Genomic DNA, 23253 nt, shown 5'->3' on the forward strand with positions numbered 1-23253 from the left:
AAAGTAGGACGGTGTGACAGATCTCCTCACCTCTTAAAGTACCTGGTAGCAGGAGACGAATGCTTCTCCTTCCTGCTGACTGCAGGAATGACAGTAATGATCCCTATCTATCAAATGTGCACTGGTGGGAATGGGAAATTGTCAGAGTGGTTCGTGTATGCGTGTGTGCATGAGGGAAGGCTATGTATTAGACTGCATTAATGGCTTTCATACCTCCTTAAGGTATGAAACCTCATACTGCGAACACATGTCAGAACTTCAGCTTGATGCATTAGAAGGTTCTTCTTCGAAAGCACTCGCTTCAAAATATAGTGGATGTGGAGCCTGGCCATTACTGTACATTATACACAATGAATATTGTACAATCTGAACTTTAACACAAAATGCTAGTTGTCCATATAAGTGTGATAAATGATATCAACTTTGCTTTCTTTACCAAGTTCAGCACATGGAAAAGGCAAGGCATTGTATTTTATTGATGTGAGCTCATAGTGATGAAAAACGAATTATGGTCAGATGAGTATGTGCAGCACTTTAGAAAATATATATTCATCACACAGTCTAGAAAATATTTTTTTCAAACATAGAAAATTTATAAATAGCAGATAAATGTATGTTTTCCATTTCTGAAAAAGTCGTGGAAACTAATGAAGTTATTGGCCTGTTTGCAAGTTTCGCAAATTAGTCTGAATTGATTTATTAATGATTTTCTAAAATCCTCATTCAGTGATCAGAAATAACTGACATGAAAATTCACAGGTCAAAAAGGATAGAAACCCTGTAAATAGGTTCAAGCGCATTGAGAACAAATAAAAGTGGTCAGCAATTTCCTCCTGATATAACCCTTAAACATGATTGCCATTGGTGTAACGTATTCAGGTAAGTTTATCTGTTTAAATAAAATAAATAATATTTTGTTATTTGGCAGGCATAGTCAAAACAGGGATATGATCATTCATATCATTCAAGTGATGTGATTATTGTTAACAGCTGCAACTTGCAGGTATCTTGATTGCTGATTGGCTGAAGGTAAGGAGTGGGGTGTATAAAAGATTCCTTTTGAGCTTTTGTCATAAGCTATCAGGTGAGGGGATTGTAACAGAAGTTGCTGGTTACTTAGTCTGGTGGTGCCTTATTTAACAATGGGTTCTAGACTCTGCTTAAGGTGAGCTCTAAACTGACTGAAATTATTATTACAATTTTTTTGTTGGGTCTGAAGCTGACTGAACCTGTACATTTCTCTACCAAATAGCTGACTTGTTTTTTTGTTTTTGTTTTTTTTTAGAGTTCTTTTTGCCTTGTTTCCTGCTTGTGTAACCTGTTTGGGGAATTATGAAGGTAGGCCTAACACACTTCTGATGTATCTGAAACATTGCAGTCTTCTGCAGTTTGTTTACTTTTATTTGTTTCAACAGGGAGCATGCCAACTGCTAATGTGCAAAGAGTTTCAACTCGTACTTTCCCAGTGATTGTCCCTGAGGTGAAACAAATGGGAAGTTGGCATGACCCTGCCTACAGTTCTGTTCACCTGCCTTACCATCAAGGTGCCCGTGGAAGTTATAACTATCATAAAGGGAGATCAGTTGCAGGCTCAAATATAAAATCTGATTCAAAAGACTGTCAGACTCCAGCTAAAAGTGACAATCAAGAAAATTTTAACTTTAAGGCTTCTGCTTCTGTTCCAAAATATGACTTGTCAGGTTTTGGACAACCCTCTGTTCAATATGGCTCTCGTACAGCTACTGATGCCTTCAAAAATGTCCAGCCTAGTGGCCGGCTTGCTTCATATCAGGGTGGGTCCACCTTGATGAGAACCCCAAAAGTACCTGAAACTAAGCCCTTAAAACCCTCTAGAGGTGAATCTATATATACTAGAACATCTGGATCTAGCAGGTTCTTTGTAGTGAATGCTCCTAAAAATGCATTTGGCCATGAGTTCAACTCTGAAGTTATTACAGACCCAAATCATGGATTAACTTCTAGCTCAAGTCAGGTGTCCCATCAGCATACTTCATCTAGGGGGAGCCAAAGTACTAACAAAGTCCAAACAGCCAGTAGCAGTTATGGCCCATTGCTGAAGGGAACACCTGTGTATTCAAGTATAAATCCAAGAATGCCCTCTAATAGTGGAATAGAGTACAGTAAGGTCAAGTCTTCAGTTGTTAGCTCAGGGCCAGTCTTTGTAGTTCAGGGTGGAGGAAGAGCCTATAGTGGGCATCTAGATTCTGTTCCCAGTCATGTTGACCCCTATCAGGCCAGTCAGACCTCTAGAGATTTGACTGCTAGTAGTCAGGGCAAGTCATATAATGAACCTCTTCACTACTCAATGAGTGGTACTCGATACAGTCCCAGTCCTGAGCTAAGAAAACCTTCCAAAAATGACTGTAGAGACAATGTTGATTCATCTTCAATTGCCAGCTCTGGTGATGTTTCTATGAGCACTTTCTTGGGCACTGAGAACAAGTTACCACCTCAAGCTACTCTCCCCAAATTCCAGCAGACCTACAATTTCCATAGTCCGCCTAGTCAAAACCATAAGCTCATGTACCCCTCTCAAAGTCGGGCTCAACATGTAGCCAAGTCCTCAATTGCCAGTTCTAGAGCTATCAGGATAAAGCAGGATCCTACGGTTGTTCAGAGTAGACCAGAATCCAATAAACCCAACATTCATCCTAGCTTTTCCATCTCTTCTGTGAAGGGGACCTCATACAACCCAAATTCTAGGCCCTCAAAACCTTCTAGAAGTGAACTTGGATTCAGTGCCACTAACCCCAATATTGCTGGAGCTAATGAGATCAAGACAGTCCGTGTTAGGCTTAATAAACTACCCACAAGCAGCTTTGGTAATTTTCAGAACCAATGGGCTTCTGGTGGCGTTAGCAGTGGTGCTTTCCAAAGTTCCTTACATCCATTTTCCCTGGGCCAGATGCCAGGTCAAAATGTACATAAGCCTATTGGTTCTTCAGCTCCTCAATATCATGGTTCCAAAGGAGTCCAGAGCCAATTCACTGTATCGCAAGGAAATACAGATTACACTAGGCATCTTACTGCAAATCCAAGTGAGTTTGGCCAAGGTTCCATCCAAAGGATTTTTCCTACACTGTCCGGCAACTACAGACAAGGTTTGCTCCAAGTGTACCGCAATCATAATCTCATTGCATGTTTGAAATGTGCTTTTCAGTCAGAAAATAACATTGTTCCTTCTGCCACAGCTGAACAAAACCAGCCTCAAGTTAACAGGCTGGGTTCCACAGCTCCTAAATGTGAAGTGACCCAAAATAGCCCTGCAGGTCTTGGTAAATAGGACTTAGTCAACTTCCAGAATGTCAACCTGTCCATCTAGAAGCAGTTATTTACGTCTGTCATAAAGTGAGTACAATTGCGTCTGTCTGTTTTGGTGTTTACTAGGAAATGATCTGCACTCTGCAAGCAATACTGTAGTCCAAAAGTGGGATGGTTATTTCAGCGTTTACAGCATCCCAGCAATCTGTCTTTGCTTTTATGTAGTGGGCAGTCTCATTTCCTAATTGTAATTCAGGATGTTTGTGGCTATGTTCAGATTATGATTGTAGTTTACTTCATAAATGCAGTATACCATATGACCACTATTTAAAAAAAAAAAAAAAGTAAAAAATTGTGTAACTGTATAACGCGATTAACATTTCAAACCGATGAAATGTATTACAGATCCAACTTTACAAATGGATGTCCCAATTTAGTTAAACTGTCAATTTCAATTTAGTCAAGTGTTGTATTTGAAATTTCACACCTCAATACCGCAGCAATATTGATAAAATATACAGTATTCCACATGGCATACTAAAATACTTTACTTTTGGGCAGCTGTAGTAGGTCATCGGGGGTATTCGTGTAGCCTACAGAAAATCTGTGTAGAAAATGTGTACAGCAATTTATTAGCCTATACCTTTTTGAACATGGCTTACAGCATTGAAAAAAAGATATATATATATATATATATTTTTATATATATATATATATATATTTTTTTTTTTTTTTTTTTTTAAATCGCATACTTTCATGATTTGTGAATTGTCAACGTTAATGGTTTTTCAAATTCTTGCAGCCTTGATTAGGTGTGTGTTTGAGGCTGTCAGTCATCAGGCTCTGGTCTCTGCAAGGACTACGATGCTCGGACTGATCCAGTGTGTTGCTGAAACTTCAGTGATCATAGAAACTGTGGACACAGGAAACTGTCTTGGCCATTTATGACTCTTGATTCACCACCTTTTCGAAGACTGTACATTTCATTAAAATAAACTTTATGCTCACAAAATCTGTTTAATGCTTTCCAAATCCTCTCAAAAATTGTAAATGTGATATTTGACTTCATAAATGAATAGGCATGTTTGGAGTTGAATATTTGTCTGTCAGAGACTAAAACAGGCTACTTGTATTACAATGAATGGAAGAAATTGGTCGTTATGTTCTTGCTGTTTAATGACAGCATCACCACAGCTGCTGTTGGAGGCTCTAGATACCGCAGAAATACAAGTAAAGAGTTTGATGTGGTGAAATTGGCTGCAGATAGGCTTGTAGCTATATATTCCTAAATTACCTACTAGTCCTACTTCAGAAGGAGAAAAAGTTAACCCACTCCGCTGTAGAGGAGCATTGACGCCATCTGTTGGTTAAAAAAATCTCAGCGCTGCGTTCACTTACCTCATCATAAAATGTAGCCTACATTAACCATCCAATTCAAAATATGTCGAAGGTTAAAACTTATTTTTTTTTAAATTCAAATATACGTGCACTTGGTTGCAAACGACTTCTGATCTAATTTACAGTCAATGAAACAATGGGTTAGACTTTCAAATTACGTCACTAGTGTCCATGTCCTGATGTACCTGTAGAATCAGGTAGCCTGCGAGATCTGCCTGTGTGTTTATAGAAGCAGGTACGACGAGCATTCCGGTCAAATCATTCTCCACTTTTTGCTCTTTTTAATACAGTTTGAGGACGACTGAATGAACACCGGCGGTATATTTGTGGAGTAATAGTGAAATCTAAGTCGAGTAACCTTTTTGAGCTCTCCGGACTTCCGGAAGAATCTCGTCAGACTTCGACATTTCCCCCATATGGTGTGAGTAAACTAACAAAGTTTGTATTGTTAATATTACTCAAGATGTTCTGACGTTGTTGAAGTATTTTACACAGTATACTAGTTAGCTCCTAAAACCTCTTATCGTTCATTTGACTGAATTTTTAAAGAAAAATGCGGCATGTTTGTTTGGGGACAGTGTGAACTTTGTATCTTTTCGGAATTTGTAAATAATCAATGGCGGCCTGGATATTAATATTAAAGTGCATCGATGTAATTTACTCTGCCTTACAAAGATTCAATTGTCTAATCTGCTGTGATCTAAATCTGTATTTTATTTAAGTTGGACATAATTATGTTTTCAATATTTACTTAGACTAAGACTGCTTTTAAAAGTTTAATTGTTCCAGAAGTGGAACAAAAATCTGTAGTCTACAATAAACTTGCATGTTTTTTAAAATATAGCCTATAATTTTTTTTACTTTTATAGGGTAATTTTTTCACTTTCATAAGGCTTAGGTGACACTAAGAACATTTAGATTCTATGTGTTGATGGTGTTGAGGTGAACGTTTTACTTTCACTATCTTATTAACAATGACAACAACAGTCAAGAAAGCAAACACAAAACAGCTTTTAAACTAGTTGGTTTACATTTCTAAAGGAAATTTGGGACAGTATGCTGCAGTTTTGTTAATGAGACTGACTGAACGTGTAAGGTAAAACCTTCTTCCCCCTCCAAATTTTCTCCCTTTATGTGTCTTTTTCTTTAACAGACCCTGAGGCCACAGTCCAGCATCAGGTAACTGCAAAAAGTAGCCACCAGAGGACGGTCTGGGCCGAGTGTTGTCCCTATGGAGAGCACCCCGTCCTGGACCAGTGGTCCCATTGATGAAGGGCCATACCGAGAACGATCTGTCGACCCCGTGGAGGTTGAGATCCAGCACATTGGAGTGAGGCACAAAGTCAACAAGGATGCTAATGGAAATACGACTGGGCCGGAGACAGTAAGCTTTCTCCCTGCCAAAGAAGAGCCTGTTTCGGGGACGTGTATGTGCGGACCTTGTGCGTCCGTGGGTAGCTGCAGGAAGCTTTTTTGTAGCGTGTTGACTTGTGGATTGTACCGCGTATGTCGGCGCTTGCCTTGTCTCATTTCGAGCGAAAGCTCACCTCCCAACGCGCCAGTGGAGAACCTGTCAAGTCCTCCACAGGTTGAGAATGGCTTCTATCCTGACATCTTTATTGGTGGTGTCAAGGTGGACACATCCATCATTGAAGAAGATGAGGAGTGTGTGTCGTTTTCCACTTCTAAATTAGAGATGGACAGTCCGGTCTACTTCAGTAGCTCACAGGCAGATGACTTTATCAATGGCAACGAGACAGAAGATGTGGACACACTCATCACCCGGAAGCTTATGGAGGTCTTCTCTGAGTTTGAGATCAACGAGCTGGCCAAGTGCACCACGGACTCCATGTTCCTGCGGCGTTCCAGGGAGATCAGTCAGCTGATCTCGGATATCGTGCAGGAACACAACATGGAGGAGAAGGAGGCCGAGTGCAGGCTGGTGCGAGAAATTGTTCGCATTAGTACGCGCAAGAGTAAGAAGAAGCCACAAATTCGTCCACAGGAGCTGCAGCGGGACAGCGGCAATGACACCTGGAACAGCAAAAAGAACAGCCAAAAGAGTAGCATCAGTTCCATGAGTGATGGAAGTGAGTGGCAACAACATTTCTCTTTCTTTTGCTCAATGTCTAGTCCTGAACTTTGAGAAATATACGCCGTCTCATTCTCAGTGGCCTGCAAATTTAGCAAATTTTAAAGTCACCATGAATTATAAATGATTTATCCATGCACATCATTATTATTTTTTTTATTATTAATGTGCCCTTGTAATCTTTAATCAAAATAATAATGATCTCTTCTCTCATGTTTACTGGTGCGGGACAACATGTCACTCGCATGAGATCACAGCAATAGCAAACCACAACGATCCAATCAATTCCTGATGGATAAAATAAGCTGTTTCACTCAGATATACATCATAATAGGGAAGAAAAGACTATTGCAACTTCCGTTTCATGCCGACTTAATTAAATAAACCATTTTATTCTCTCTTTAGAGTTGCAGATTTCCATGGAGAGGTCCGATGACATAGAAGCCAGGAAGTTACGCAACAACAGTAACCAGTGTGAGTAGTGAATTTGATTTTATGAACTGTTTACACAGACTTTTCTCAACACAAAAACCTTATTACGGCAATGCAAAAATATCTCTAGAATGCATTTCACCCCAATATCAGTTTTAAAGTCAGCATTGATGTATATGATGTATAAACCACATGATGTATAAATGCAATTTAAGAATTGATATTGCAATAATACAGTACTGCTCAAAAGTTGTTGTTGCTTTGTTTTTTTTAAAAGATATTAATATGTTTATTTAGCAAGGATGCATTAAATTAATAAAGAGTGACAGTGAAGACATTTATTATGTTACAAAAGCTTTTCTATTTTTAAGAATCCTAGGGAAAAAATGTATCACTGTTTTCATTAAAATATTAAGCAGCACAACTGTTTTCAACATTGATAATAATAGGAAATGTTTCTTGAGCAGCAAATCAGCCTATTATAATGATTTCTGAAGGATCATATGAAACTAAAGACTGGAGTAATGATGCTGAAAATGTTTTGCCATCACAGGAATACATGTCATTGTAAAATATATTCACATAGAAAACTGTTATTTTAAATTGTAATGATATTTCACAATATTACTTTTTATTATCAAATAAATGCATCCTTGTTGAGCATGAACAACTTCAATTAAAAACATTTTTAAAAAATCTTACCAACCCCAAACTTTTGAACGGTAGTGTACATTACAATGTTAATAATAAATTGTTGTTATGTTTATTTTCACATTACAGTAATGTGAATATTTTATTTACAGTAGTGAAAATTTAAATGAAATATCATTAAAATAATACTGCAGTGTGAAAAATCAATGGTCCTGGGGGGGGGGCAATGTGACCTGGACTTTCATGAGATTCACCCACAATTTGTTTTGCATAAAACTAAGCAAAGACCTTGGCTTAACCTCATGCTAATTTTAGTTAGCTAGCAGCTCAAGCTGGTTCTGTGTGTTAGCATAGCCGTGCTGTGAGCCTCTCCCTGCCTGAATTAAAGGCTGTTGAGTGCCTGCATCAGCTCTGGGAGAAGGAGAGGGGTGTGTGGCGAAAGAGTTTGAGGGGTTTGTGATGTAACCAACCACATTGTCACAAACAATGCTCTCTTGTCTGGAAGCCATCTGATCGGTTACACTCCTCTGAATTTGAATGTCTCTCTTTTCCTCATCAGTGGTGGTTTACCCCTCCCTCTCACTTTGCTTGATGTTGTTTTCATGCTCTACATTGTTGGCAAGCAATAGCTGGATTTTTTGCCTTTATGCCATTATATAAGCATTTGTGGGAACATGAAGTTGAGAATAACTTTCAGCATGTCGTTCTAAGAGCACACATTTATTACTTCAGAATTTATGTTTTCTGCCGACAGGGCCATGTCATAGTTTATCATTTAAATTGTATCATTTTATTTCCTCTGTTTCACTTAGCTGTTTTTCTTTTCTCTTCTTTTTTGCCAGACACTAATAATTACATAATCACAGTCCCCTTCAAAAAATTAACAGCCTTAAAAAACAAAAACAAAACAAAAAACAGGCAATGTAAATATCCTCCTCACATGTGAAATGAGATGCAAATGCAATGCTAAGCTAGCTTGTTCACAGGCTGTGTTTTCTGTCAGGTCAACCATTCAGTACACTTTCCCAATTTAAAAAAAAAAAAGAGTACTTACTATTATGTAAATAATACACAAATAAATAATATACTTGAGTGTGAACAATGTTTTTGGACACTCAATTGCATGTTATTTACAATTATTACACGGCTCTGTGGAATACTTGATTCTGATTGGTCAATAGCACCATCCAGTGGTAAATTATTCCCAGGTAACAACCGCTGAAAACTGATAACACAGGCTCATCCGGGTTACTGAAGTCAGCAGCGCTATACACTTGCTAGGAAAGTTTTTTCTTCGTGGAAGTTTTGCGCTTGGTGAGCTAATAAAATATTAAAACTCAGTCGAATCCATATTTTGTGTACAGTTATTTAATTATGCCATCCAGTATCGTGGACTCGCTCTCTCTTGATTCAAACAAACGAAGCTGCTGCCATTTTGTGACTATTGTTTTGTACACTATTGGATTATGAAATACAAACAGGTACGATTTTAAAACAAGTTTAATCTGAAATCAATATATCTTATCCCCATAATTATTTATGTGGCGAAATGCTGTGTAATAAGTGATATGAATGACTGCATACCGTATCTCTTAAATGTCCGTCTAGTTTTGCCGTCTTGCCGCCCTAGCAACTGCTCTCTCCATGGAAGCTTTGCGTTTAAAGACCTCATAAAATATTTCAACTCAAATCAATATTTTGTGTCTAATTATTTACTTAGCCGTGTAATAAGCGGGATAATGTACATCCAGCCGGTGGTTCTCTCAAAATAACCCCCTTCAGGCTGATCAAGACCCCTCTGCTTCGCGTCGGGGTCCTCATCATCCTGTCGGGGGTTATTTTGAGAGAACCACCGGCTGGATGTACATTATCCCTTACTTAAATGAAAATGTACTTTCTTTAAATACACTTCAGTGGACATTTATCTAAATTATGAGTGCATATTCAATACAATTAAGCGCACTTCTTTTTTTCACAAGGGATGTATAGTTCATAACTTCCATAATCCTTCAAAAACCTGAAAGAATCATAAAATAAACAGATTAATAAAACAATATGCAGAGCAGTGACTGAGAGACACAGCTAGGAACAGCACAAGGTTTGGTAAACTGTACTCAAAGGGTTTGTTCACCCAAAAATGAAAATTCTGCCATTAATTACTCACCCTGATGTCGTTTCCAAACCCGTAAGACCTTCATTCATCTTCTGAACACAAATTAAGATTTTTTTAATGAAATCCGAGAGCTTTCTGACCCCTCTATAGACAGTAACGTCATAACGACTTGAAGGCCCAGAAATGTAGTAAAGACATCGTTAAAATAGTCCATGTGATTACAGTGGTTCAACCTTAACCCTTTCGCACGTAAGTTTAAAATATTCTGGCTGACCCCCCAGCGTGAGTTTTTCAAGGCGACCGTTATTTAGAATGTGTCACTTTATGGTTTCCGTGGTGACGCGTCATTGCTTGTCACGTGACACACCGCAGCAACAACAGAGCTGAATGAATGATGAACTGCTTTTATGTCATTTTTCCTTTTTTATTCAGAATATTCACAAATTTGTTAGATATGGCATGAAATATCTGATATTCCGGTTGTCAAATATATGCATGTGGAAGTGTTTTGTTGTTTAAACACCTTTATAACGATCGCGTTAGTTGAGCTGTATTCGCGATGGGCGCCGCCATCTTAGTTTGTGCCGCAGACGCAGTTCAGAGAATCGGATCTGTTGGATTTACAACACGTTAATTCATCCACTTCTCCCGAAATACATACAAGTAAGTGACAGGTGAACTGGGAGAAGAATAGAGTAAACTTTAAAGTTACTTACACAATGTGTATCTGATATGAATAAAACTAATTATAATGGAAAGGATTATTATTGCCTCTTCCTTTGACATCAGTGTGTATTTTACGAACTCTAATGTATTGTTTTTTTAGTACTTATATGTCTGAAACCTAAAATAAACATTATGTGGTTGAAAACACTGAAAAGTTGTGATTTATGACAGCTCTGATCACGCCTGTCTCTGGCTCAGCGCCAGCCAACGCGCGAAAGCACATTTGAATTTAGCAGTTGATCACGTCATGCACTGACCGTTCTAATCACACCGGAGTGATCGTACGCTCCAGGGACCAGCCTAGACTGATCACACCGGTGTGATCGTACGCTCCAGGGACCAGCCTAGACTGATCACACCGGAGTGATCGTACGCTCCAGGGACCAGCCTAGACTGATCACACCGGTGTGATCGTACGCTCCAGGGACCAGCCTAGACTGATCACACCGGAGTGATCGTACGCTCCAGGGACCAGCCTAGACTGATCACACCGGTGTGATCGTACGTGCGAAAGGGTTAATTTTATGAAGCAATGAGAATACATGTTGTGCACAAATCCTGTCTTCTATCCTGTTTTCTCTACATTACCTTGCCACAACAATTTAGAATTTAGTTCTGAACAAGCCGTGTGTGTGTGTGTGTGTGTGTGTGTGTGTGTGTGTGTGTGTGTGTGTGTGTGTGTGTGTGTGTGTGTGTGTGTGTGTGTGTGTGTGTGTGTGTGTGTGTGTGTGTGTGTGTGTGTGTGTGTGTGTGTGTGTGTGTGTGTGTCTGTGTTTTCCCCCAATGGAGTGGATATATCGGGTTTGGAAAGTTATAGTATTCTTTTATGGTAGATCAATGAAAATTCTATTTCTTGTGGATAGAGTAGATAAAATTGCATGTTTATTTGCTTTAATTTGAATCTCTCTCTCTCTCTCTCTCTCTCTCTCTCTCTCTCTCTCTAAACAGCATTCTCTCCGAGTTTCCAGGAAACTGGTGTGCCGATGACATCGGACACTCCTTTACTACCCAGCAGCATACGGGTGTGAGAGTTTTCCTTCAGATCATACATCTTTTTTATTTCCAAACATCCTTAAACATTGAATACTTCATCTCTGTGAAGAATATGTCCTCTGGCTTGGAGTCAGTGGATGATTTTAGAAGTATACCCCTGAAAATTGTGATTTCATGGGCTGTTTTATATTAACATATCTGAAGAGGTAGTTGTATTTATGCTTCTACTTCACATTTTTGTTCTTTGTTCTCTTGTGATGGATGTGTGAAGTATCTCAATGTTGCTGTCCAGAAAACATAAGTCAACAAATGAATTTGCTTGACTTCCTGAGAATGAAGAACAGAAAACAATCTGACCTCTTTATAGCCAGCAGATGGGCATATACTGTAGCATGATTTAACTCTCCACTCAGTTCTGCCTTTTAAAGAGTTAGTTCATTAAAATTTTTTGTCATAATTTATTCACCCTCATGCCAGTTTTCCTTCTTACATGAAACACATAAAAAAACAATGCTGTTAATGATACACATACAAGAAAAAATGGCTTTTGAAGACTTGTAATATAGGGAACGAGTCATGAGTCCCCAAAGATTGGCCAGAATATTCTTCAAAAATGCTCCTTTCGTGGTGCACTGAAGAAAGGAAGGGTGTGCAGCAACATGAGGTTTAATAAATAAAGATGTGTTTTTTTTTGTTTGTTTTTTATAAATAGTGAACTATTGCTTGTTTGTTAAGTTGAGGAATGTATTAGTCAAATGTTGGCTATTCAGTGAAGGTTTGACTTTGTGAAGTTTGTTGTACCAAACAAAATGCTTTGAGCCGGAATGAATGAATGTTGAAGAGTGCTAAATGGACCTGCTTATTTAAATTTACAAAGAAACTATATATGCACTTCACTTGCCATACGCGAAGTATAGGATAGCATTTAATTGGTTACTTGTTTAAATTCAATGTATATCTTAATATGAATGTCACTGTTGCAAGAGTTATTTGTTAGGAAAAATCATTCTCTTATGTAAGACCCCTAGGGTTGCTTTAGTGATGATCATTTAAAAAAATCTTTGTTGCTTGGTAAACATGGATTTTAAGAAATTGATTTCATGGTTCATAGGATGCTTGTTTTGCTCAAAAACGTGGTAAAAATTGTACGCTAACTAAATTAAAATATTTTGCATTTGCATGTGCCTTCAGTGAAGACTGCTGACATCATCAGAATTGGGTGAATGCACTGTGTTCAACACAGAAATCAGTTGTACTCGCATTCACACCCTACTGTAATGCATGTAAAGTATGCAAATAAAAATAAATCCCTTATGCATGCCGGAAACATGTCAACATGTGCCAGGACTCATTTAAACTATGGTTTATAGGACACAATGTCACATTCAGTTTGGAAATGCTTGAGTTAAGCCGCTATACAGCACGCTTCATATACCGAAACCATAAAACCCCCAGAGAGTACCAGGAAATTGTAAAGCAGAAAGTGATATTTGCTTAAGGAGAAAGGGCAGAGGAATAGCGCTTCAACAAAAACTTGAAACTGATTCTTTGTATCACATTTGGCATACATTGCATATTCACTGAATCACTTTTTGATTTATTAGACTTTCAGTTTCTGCCTTAAGGTTAAATGGCAGTAAAAGTTATGTTTTGATATTTAGGAAACACACTTGTCTGTGATCAGTTGGATTAGTATTTATGAACCCTTCAGACATTTAGTTATAAATGGAAAAATGTTTTATAGGGGTTTACTGCATTAAGACAATGCATATTTGAACTATCAGTCAGTGTGACGGAAGAGTTGTTTTAATACGTCATCCACCTTGTTTGATAAACCAAAGTGTTTATCTAAGAATTTAGCGTAAGACGCAAAGCCAGCTGCGAGATATGCTGTTGTATTATTTGCAAAAGCATTATAAGGATATATTTTTCATCATGACTGATTTCATACTAACTATTGTACTTATGTTATGGACATTTGTAGTCACAATTTTCCTTTGTTTTGTGCACTAATCATTGGTAGCCTAAAAATCGTATCCATGGAGACCACACAGTGTCTATAGCGCTTTCATGAAAATCCATTCGCTTTCTTGACTCTTAACCTCGATCAAGCGGCCCATAAACCACAGCCACCTGACCTTAAATAACCCTGTAGTCAGTGTGAGTTACGGATCTGCGTGTATAGACCACAGTCTTGGTTATGTAGTTGTGAAACAAGTTGTCTTATGTGAAACAAGCACAAAGTCAATCATTTATAAATGATTGTGTTTGATTCTTTCTGTCATTGGCTCAATATCAAATAAGTCCAGGCGTGATTAGTTAAAATCTTATTGGCTTGGACTTATTTCCTTATAACACCAAGTGTATTTGCCTTAAACACTGGCTGCTGTATCAGTTTCACAACAACCCACCCTTGTTTAATGAAGCCTCCTCCAGGGGGTTTTGGAGTCTGGCAGGGGAAAACAGGGTCATTTGAGTGTTTGTCGAACATTCTTATATCCAGGATGTTCCTGTTGATGTTTTATGAATCATCTATGGTTTAGCTACCATCGAAACTACTGAAGCTTGTCATACCTGATAGTGCAGGTTCAATACTGAGACATCATGCTTTTTGTGTGTATTTATACACATATCTGAGAAAAATGATGTTCATGAATAATATAAGTGATGAACATTTTAATTAGTTGAATTAAGGTGTGTTTGTGCAGCACTATAAGCCTGAAGATATGATTTATGTCTCCTCAGAGGCAATAAAACAGCTCTGCTAACAGCAAACAAACGCAACAGGTTTGACAAGCTCTTGTAATTGATGGGAAATAACAACACTTCCTTAATATTAGTGCTAAATAGAGAGGAGGTGCTGCACTGAGTCATTTTTCACATTTTCCAAAGCCAAAAGCCTGTTCACACTAAGGACGATAACGACAAAGATATAGCTCTAAAAATCATTCTAAATATACCACACCACATAATGTAATGGAGAAATTAGTTCTTCTGTGTTCACACCATGTCGTAATAACCGTAATTACGAGATGACAACACGTGACAATCTACTTGGAGCTGTTCATGTCCTCAGACTTGGAATTATGCATTGAGACTGCATCTGAAAGCTTATAGGCGGCTTACTTTTTGCCTCGCTGCCCTATCAGGCAATGACTTTGCAGGCAGTGTTTGCGCATAAAGGTACCTGCTGAAACTGAAACTACACCACCTAATGATCGTCACCAAAATAGAGAGAGCTTTGATGAAGCAAACAAAGCAAATATTTACTTAATACAAATATTCATTTCTCAATAGAAATTGCATCAAAAGTGGAAAACGTTGGTTAAAAAAGTACATTTACTCACAAACTGACCATGAACCACAACTTTCAGATGCCATGTATATTTTTAAGCTCAACTGTCACAGAATGGAACGCACAGGGCTGCGGGATATTAAAGGCAGCGAAGGATACACATGCAGCCTTTAAAAATTGATCAGAAGAAGGAATCTCAGGAGACAGGAAGTGGAGCTAACAGGTTTTAGACATGCCTTGATGCCTTCCTACTTTGGAATGGTCCTCCGCCGGAAACATTTTTCAGCTTTCTGACGTAGCCTGAAGGTGCGTTCACTCCATGTCATCCGTAACAATTCTGAACTGAAAAAAAGCCTTTACGTGCTTTCAACTCTACCTCTCATTCCAGCCAGATAATCTGACGGTAGGTGCTTGCATCTCGGCCTGCCTGACAGACATTTCTTGCTGGATGAAGGACCACCACTTTCAACTAAACCATGCGAAGACAGAGCTACTTGTGGTCTCAGCCAACCCAACACTACACCACAACTTCTCCATTCAGCTAGATTCGCCAACTATAACTCCATCAAGGACAGCCAGGAAACCTTGGAGTTGTGATTGTCAATCAGTTACAGACCACATTGCTCCAACTGCCCGGTCCTGTAGATTTACCTTATACTACATTATGAGAATCAGGCCCTTCATATCAGAGCATGCTACACAACTCCTTGTCCAAGCTCTTGTTCTATCCAGACTGGACTATTGTAATGCTCTCTTGGCATGCCTTCCAGCAAGCACTGTCAAACCTCTGCAACTGATACAGAATTCTGCACATACAATACTCCTCATAAAATTGCACTGGTTGCCAATTGCCATTCGTATCAAATTCAAGGCACAAGGCACTGATGTTTGCCTACAGAACAATCACTGGATCTGCACCCCTATACCTAAACTCATTACTTCAGACCTATGTGCCCTCCAGGAGCTTGCATTCTGTAAGTGAATGGCGCCCTGTGGTACCATCCCGAAGAGGCACAAAGTCACCTGTTCCTACCTGGTGGAATGACCTGCCTAATTCAACCCGAGCTGCTGAATCTTTAGCCATTTTCAAGAAAGCGCCGAAGACGCATATTTTCGTCAACACTTGATCCATTAATACTAACTGTGATAAGAGCCATGGGAACGGTGCGAGGCCAGTAGAGCAAGAGTTAATTAGCATCACCTGCGCGTTGCACCGGCTTCGAGCTCCGGGAACGTAAAAGGAGGAGAGATGACCAGGCCTGGACTATTTACGTTATGTTTTGTTTATATGTGTTTGTTTGAATGTTCACCTCTTTTCTTCCCTGAACACAATCTTCTCTACATTGGTGCCGAAGCCTGGGAGGAAGGAGAGCCCTCGCTGCTGAGGGGGATTGCGGTGCTGAGGAGGTCGGGCAGCATGAAGGAGCGGTGACCGCCTGTGGCTGCTCGAGGCAGTGGTGCTGGAGCGATTGAAGAACAGGTGGGACAAAGAGCTTGCCGCCGTGCTCCTGGGTCGAGGTGGGGTGGCTGCCATCCATGAGGGGATGGAGAAGTTGCCGCCGTGTGCCAGGCCTGCTGACATCCGCCATGATGGGGAGAGGGGCAGGCAGACCAAGGAAACGGGGAGCTCGCTGCCAGGCCGTAGCGGAGGAGCCATCGCCGGCCGTCAGGAGGCGAAGGAGTATCGAGCGTTGCTGCTTTAACTTTCGTTTTGTGTTTGTTTATTTATTAAAGTGTGTTTGAACGTTCGCAGGTTCCCGCCTCCTTATTCCCTGAACACTAACCTCTCTACACTAACACTTCCTATTCTATATTTATTAAAAAAATTAAAACATTAAAAAAGCTTGCTACATGTACTGTGCTAAAATAACTTGGACTAGTCACAGCACTTGCATATTGTTGGCCTATTGTTGGCTTGATTGCTTCTGTTGCTCTCCTCATTTGTAAGTCGCTTTGGATAAAAGAGTCTGCTAAATGATTACAATTTTAAACGTTATCACAGTCCATCAGACTTTTGTGTGAAGATTCGTGCTCTAATCAGAACAAGATATGAACAGAATAGCATACCACCATATTGCATGACTATTTTTACTATTTGCAATTTATTTATTTTTACAACAACTATTCATAAACTGTACATAATTATGCACATTTTCTGCATGCACAGAATTCCTTGATGACAGACTAGATAAAGTAATTGAATGCTCTTAATTAGATCGGCATTCAAACATGCTGCTCATGTGACCAGTATCCTACTGTTGAAACTCTTTATTGTTGTATGTACATACCATTTCACACACTTTTTATTTTTTCTCTCTCAAATAGTAGGTTCCATCTCAAACACAGCCACATACTGTGCATGTCAACTTGTGCTATGCAGGCGACAACCAATAGGGGGAGACAAATAATAGTTATTAGAAATTTTGGATTACAAAATGTAAAAAAAAGTATTTTTTAAACACATTTTAGTTTTGCATGATTTTAAGAGGCAAAAACAACAACAATAACTCTCTTTATATGATGTACTTTGTGGGTTTTAATATAAAATAAAATAAAATAAAGGTTAATAAAACATCTTGGAAAAAAGACACACAAGGGTTATACTCTCCCAGATTGTATATCATAGATTATGTAATTATGTAATTCTACATTATTCTACTGGTTGACAATCTCATTGAAGAGTTCCTGGAGATCTGTCTGGCCAGTGATGGGTCTGAAAAACAGTTCTGTCACCAGGCTTCGGGCCTCCATCTGTAAAGTGCTAGCTGTAAACAGCATGTCCATGAATGTATGGGGATCTCTGGGGTGATGATGGCAGAGAATAAGCATGTGCAGAGCTCTCTGGGCCTCCTCCTGCAGTCCTGCGATTACTGCCCAACTCTTCAGGCCAGGAACATCTGAAACAGAGGGAAGTCAGTGGTCATCACTTTCACATTTCAAACATTAAATGTAAAAATAATCAGAAACAATTTAGATAATCCACGCTACACAATTTTGGGACGCCTGCCTTTACGTGCACATTAACTTTAATGATATCTCATTCTTAATCCGTATGGTTTAATATGGAGTTGGCCCACCCTTTGCAGCTATAACTGCTTCCACTCTTCTGGGAAGGCTTTCCACACAGTTTAGGAGTTAGGAGTATAGGAATTTTTACAGTATTTGTATTATAGATTATATACACCAGAGAAAAACACAGGTGTAGTCCATCACATTATGAATATGACACTTTTAACACTAAGAATGTTATCCATTATGAAACAAAATATATAGGAATATACAGGAAAATATAATTCTATATATATTGCATAATATATTTCTATATATTTATTATGGAAAACCAGTGCAATATACTGCAATAAATGCAAGGACCATGTATAACTATATATTGATACATATAAACTATAAAGCTGAACACATATTCATAAACTTTACTGTTTGAATAGTTACACATTTCATAAATGAAAATATGTGTGATAGAAAAAAAAGAAAAGAAATTGTAATATATATCACAATGTATATTTGCCTCATTATAATTTAAAAAATCATTAAAAAAATATATTGCACATGTTTCCATATAAATGTGCATATAAGTACATATATGTTAAAATGTAGGCTATTTATTCACAAACAATACCATAATTCATAACATACATCTGTAATAATTTAGTGTATTATTTAAAATACATAAAATTCCACACATTATGATTCCTTATGTATTCAATATATTGCATAACCTATTATTCTGTATATTTTCAATAGGCCTATACATTAATATATATATTGGTCATTCATTCTTTGCATAAGGGATATTTATTCTCATCTTCACTTTGAAACTATTTTTAATTTGAATAGTTTTAAATGTAACTTTTTGATTAAAAAAAGAAGGGAAAAAAAGAAAACAGCAAAATATGAGTAATGCGGGAGTGCAAAAATCCATCTTCCCAACCATGTCTTTACTTTGATAAATGACACCCGTAGTTGTGAGCACTGTGCAGCGTTGAAAAGTTAGTTGAAAGCTGAAACTTTGTTGAGAAAATTTGTGTGGTTGTAATTACAAACAAAAACGTTATTTATTTTTCCATTCGCCCGTAATAAGTTGTAGGCCTCGAATACGATCATCCGCGCAGAGGAGCCGAAACCATAGGGCCGAAACACAATCAAAACAATGTTATGCAAGACTCATTCAGTTTACTTTATTACCCGCTAGAGGGCCAAATATTACAGTGCCGCTTTAAATGACAAAGTGCATATAATCTGAACCTTACTGTGGCCGTTGAACCTTCACTAATGTCTGCAGACAACGAGGGTTAACATGACTTTCCAAACGAGACTGAACAAAATGAACAGAGATTTGACACAATTATGAAAGTGGCTCACATGCAAACAGATTTATATGCAAACATTGTCTTATCCAGTTCTTTAGATTTTTATCTATGTGATGTTTATCCTCACTGTCAAAATGATCAGTCTTCCTTGACAGCTCTTTACATTCTTCATTGTAGTGGTCTCACTGTGCTTTGAAATAATTATGTGGAGATTGTGACCTTTCACATCCTCCTGACTGTACATGAGCAATATCAAAAACTTAACCAGATTTAGCTTCTTCGATCTGGTCACTTTCACTAAAACCCACTAAGTAACATTACTACAGGCTAGATTAATTTAATTATAGGCTAGGAATATGACCTTGGCCAAAAATGATATCCACACAATTCGGTGTTTCAATGCAGCATGGCATGATTGAAAGTGGAACAAATATAGGCTACATTAGATTTACACCCACGGCTCAACTTCACGACATAACTACAAAATATTTTAACACATCGGTGCCGCCCCAATATTATCAAACATGTTTGATATTTAGAATTTTAAATGCGGGATAATTACGACTATGATTTCTGCAGTAACATTAGTTTTACTGTAATGTAGTAAAAAGCACAAAACTTACCATGCTTTTACCACACTATTGGTAGTTTTAATGTGATACTTATTGTAAATGCACAGTAACCACAACACTTACAATGATTTTACCACAACCCTAGTTTTACTGTGATAGGTGTGGTAAAAGGACAGTAACCACAAAACATGCTTTAAACCTCAATAAATTTAGTTTTACTGTGATGGTTGTAGTAAAGGACAGTAATCACAAAACTTACCATGCTTTTACCACACTATTGGTAGTTTTAATGTTATATTTGTTGTAAATACACAGTAACCACAACACTTACCATGCTTTTACCACAGTTACCTTAGTTTTACTGTGATAGGTGTGGTAAAAGGACAGTAACCACAAAACATGCTTTAAACCTCAGTAACCTTAGTTTTACTGTGATGGGTGTAGTAAAGGACAGTAATCACAAAACTTACCATGCTTTTATTGTTAGTTTTAAAGTGATATTTGTTGTAAATACATATTAACCACAAAACTTACCATGCTTTTAATGCCTAATAGGCTTGTTCGACTTGAACCAGCGCTGCACAGACTGATCGGTTTATGACATCAAAGTACCGCGAGAGCAATTCAAAAGCATAAGGAGCCGTCTACTCTCTATTCGCTCTCGCCTGTTCTTTGATGTCATTCACCAATCGGTCTGTGCAGCGCCGGTTCAAGTCGAACAATGTTTACTAATGACTTCGACGTCACAACGCTGTCGTCTTCTGTTTAGCTCGCCATATGAGGGCATATTTAATGAGCATCATTACTGGACGCCAGAGTAACTCGCTGAGCAAATTCAACTTGTGCTTTCGCGAGAACTCTGGATTTCCAGGGCAGCATAAATACATTTGAAAGAGAAACTTAGTTTTAAGGGTAGTTTTGCAGTATTTTAATAATTATTATTATAATTTTTTTTGTTAAAAACACTCAGGAAAGTGTAGACTATACTCTAAGTATATATAGCCTAAAGCGGCCTTTTATTTTAAATGATCTACACTTTTTTTTTTAAATGCTACTGTTAAGATACGAAGTACACACCTGCACATTCAATACAATTAAGCACACTTCATTTTCAAAAGCGTTGGCAAATAATGCTCTTACATTTTAATTTTTTTAAATCTTACCTTGACTGAACAGTATTGCACCCTTGAGATACGCATACTCATTTAGACTCAGGTCCAGACTCCATACTTTGTTTAGGAACATCTTAAGTTTGTCCACTTCTGCCAGGGTGGGCGGACAGTCATCTGATTTCTGCTGACCGTTCATCAGTATGTTTCTAAGGATGCTGGAGGCAGGGAAGTCCCACACCTCGAAAGTCATGTGCTCTTGTGCAAGTCCCAGGAGGAAAAGAGGCACCCAGCGGTTCTGAAGAAGGACGAGCCGGTCGTTGAGCTGCAGATTTTGGAAGGAAGGTAAACTCTTCAGGAAGTGAATCGTTTTTACCAAGACCCCAAAGGCAGCACGACAGGTCGTATGTGGGTTTTTCAAGCACACTAATCGCTCACAGTGGCAGCGGTGTGTCTCTGGATAACTAAAGTGTGCAAAGTCACGCTTACGGCTTAGGATGCTGAAGAGAATTCCATGAGGATCCTGTTTGTTAACGTATTTTTTCATTTCCTCTAATGTAATACCAAACTAATGTGAAGCTGTTGCGACAGGTCCTGTTCTGCACTTCTGAATGGCTCCAGTTTGAATCCTCAAAGGCTTATTTATAGCATCTCCTTTAGCATGTGACTAATATTCAGCCTTGACCTTTCTGACCCTTACACATCAGACAGACCTAGCTAGCCTATTTACTTTCAAGGAAAAGGTCTGCTCCACGTGGAGACGGTAAGGTTCACGCAGTGGGTCTGCATGAGGAAAGGGGTTAATGACATTTATCATGTTTAACTGTCATTAACTCAGCCTGTACCAAGTCACCAAGGACTTAAATATTATCTTATATTATCTTGGCTTTGGTCTTGAGTTTGGGCCCAACGTTCAGTATTGTCTGCATAAGAATGTCACTGCATTTTCATAATGTCACTGCAATTTCTTTGAGGTTTATATTATATTAGTATTCATTATTCTTTAACATCTGCCTTTATTTTAAATGAAGGGACTTCTGACTATGTTCCTTCAAGAGTATGTATATGTATGTATGTATTTATGTATATTTGAAAAACATTGAAATAGTAATAATAATCTTAATAATAATCTGTTGAAAACTATACATAATTATTATTTCAGTGTTTATTAGGCCTATATTAGAGTATGAGATAACATTGATTTGTTATCTTAGTCACAAGTTGCACTCTTGGTCATTCACCTCAATTAATCAGCATTGCGTTCAGAAGCAGACAAGCCAAGTGAATAGATGATAAGTAACAACCTCAGATAAAAAAGAAAAAAAAAGAAAATCATATCATGTTTGAAAATAATGTTTTATTGTTTTTATATAATATTTTTATATATAAAATAATTGATAAATTAAATCATTATCAATATTTGTATATTATTCATACATTATTATGCTGTACTATATTACACTGTATCATACATTATTCATACATTATTACAGCTGACACAACATCATCATAATCATGACCATGTTATTATTTAATACTTATTTTATATCATTTAAACAGAATAAATGTAACTGACAATTTAAAGAGTAAACATTTATTAGTGAATATGGAAGTATCATGTTCTCAGGTACTATACGAATGATATTTCTATCAATTTTATATTTTTTATTTTATATTTTTATATATAAAATAATTGATAAATTAAATCATTATCAATATTTGTATATTATTCATACATTATTATGCTGTACTGTATTACACTGTATCATACATTATTCATACATTATTACAGCTGGCACAACATCATCATAATCATGACCATGTTATTATTTAATACTTATTTTATATTATTTAAACAGAATAAATGTAACTGACAATTTAAAGAGTACAAACATTTATTAGTGAATATGGAAGTAGCATGTTCTCAGGTACTATACGAATGATATTTCTCTCAATTTTATATATTTTATTTAATATTTTTATTATTTATTATTCCATTGTCCTTACAGCTATATGAAATTGCCCATGTAGCCTATTGGTAGGCTAGTAGTTCATGTCTTATCGTGTGCTTGTGTTTTTCATTTCCTAGACCATTTATTGAGCTTAATATAGACAATCTTCAAACTGTATGTATTATTTTTCTGCATGTCCGAATATAAGTCTGTCAGTGCTAGTGGTCTCTAGAAAGTTCCCCCATATAAAGGTCTTTGGGCCTCTTCTTTGCGCGCTTAGAACCGCCTCACCAGCTAACGTTACAGCTTT

The 23253-nt window shown here is 37.7% G+C and overlaps 3 protein-coding genes across 3 annotated transcripts; 2 read left to right on the top strand and 1 right to left on the bottom strand.

Annotated features, from left to right (window-relative positions):
- The first annotated feature begins 1025 nt into the window (after nucleotides 1-1025).
- Nucleotides 1026-4313, top strand: LOC309511488 (uncharacterized protein). Its single transcript, XM_082186728.1, has 5 exons — nucleotides 1026-1165; nucleotides 1286-1338; nucleotides 1416-3122; nucleotides 3213-3369; nucleotides 4085-4313. Exons 1-4 carry the CDS (start codon nucleotides 1143-1145, stop codon nucleotides 3302-3304), a joined length of 1875 nt encoding a protein of 624 aa, XP_082042854.1. The 5' UTR covers nucleotides 1026-1142; the 3' UTR covers nucleotides 3305-3369; nucleotides 4085-4313.
- Nucleotides 4314-4847: 534 nt separating this feature from the next.
- On the top strand, nucleotides 4848-13022 carry kdf1b (keratinocyte differentiation factor 1b). The gene is made up of 4 exons (XM_082186781.1): nucleotides 4848-5101; nucleotides 5834-6770; nucleotides 7178-7246; nucleotides 11643-13022. Exons 2-4 carry the CDS (start codon nucleotides 5912-5914, stop codon nucleotides 11720-11722), a joined length of 1008 nt encoding a protein of 335 aa, XP_082042907.1. The 5' UTR covers nucleotides 4848-5101; nucleotides 5834-5911; the 3' UTR covers nucleotides 11723-13022.
- A 4383-nt stretch (nucleotides 13023-17405) lies between these two features.
- On the bottom strand, nucleotides 17406-21538 carry nr0b2b (nuclear receptor subfamily 0, group B, member 2b; the record flags this gene model as incomplete). The annotated part of the gene is made up of 2 exons (XM_082185598.1): nucleotides 17406-17894; nucleotides 21046-21538. The coding sequence occupies 2 exons, from the start codon at nucleotides 21536-21538 to the stop codon at nucleotides 17638-17640; spliced, it is 750 nt and encodes a 249-aa protein (XP_082041724.1). The 3' UTR covers nucleotides 17406-17637.
- Between the last annotated feature and the right edge of the window lie 1715 nt (nucleotides 21539-23253).

The sequence above is a fragment of the Leuciscus leuciscus genome (genome assembly GCF_965113295.1).
Source record: "Leuciscus leuciscus genome assembly, chromosome: 12".
NCBI classification, from domain to species: domain Eukaryota; kingdom Metazoa; phylum Chordata; class Actinopteri; order Cypriniformes; family Leuciscidae; genus Leuciscus; species Leuciscus leuciscus.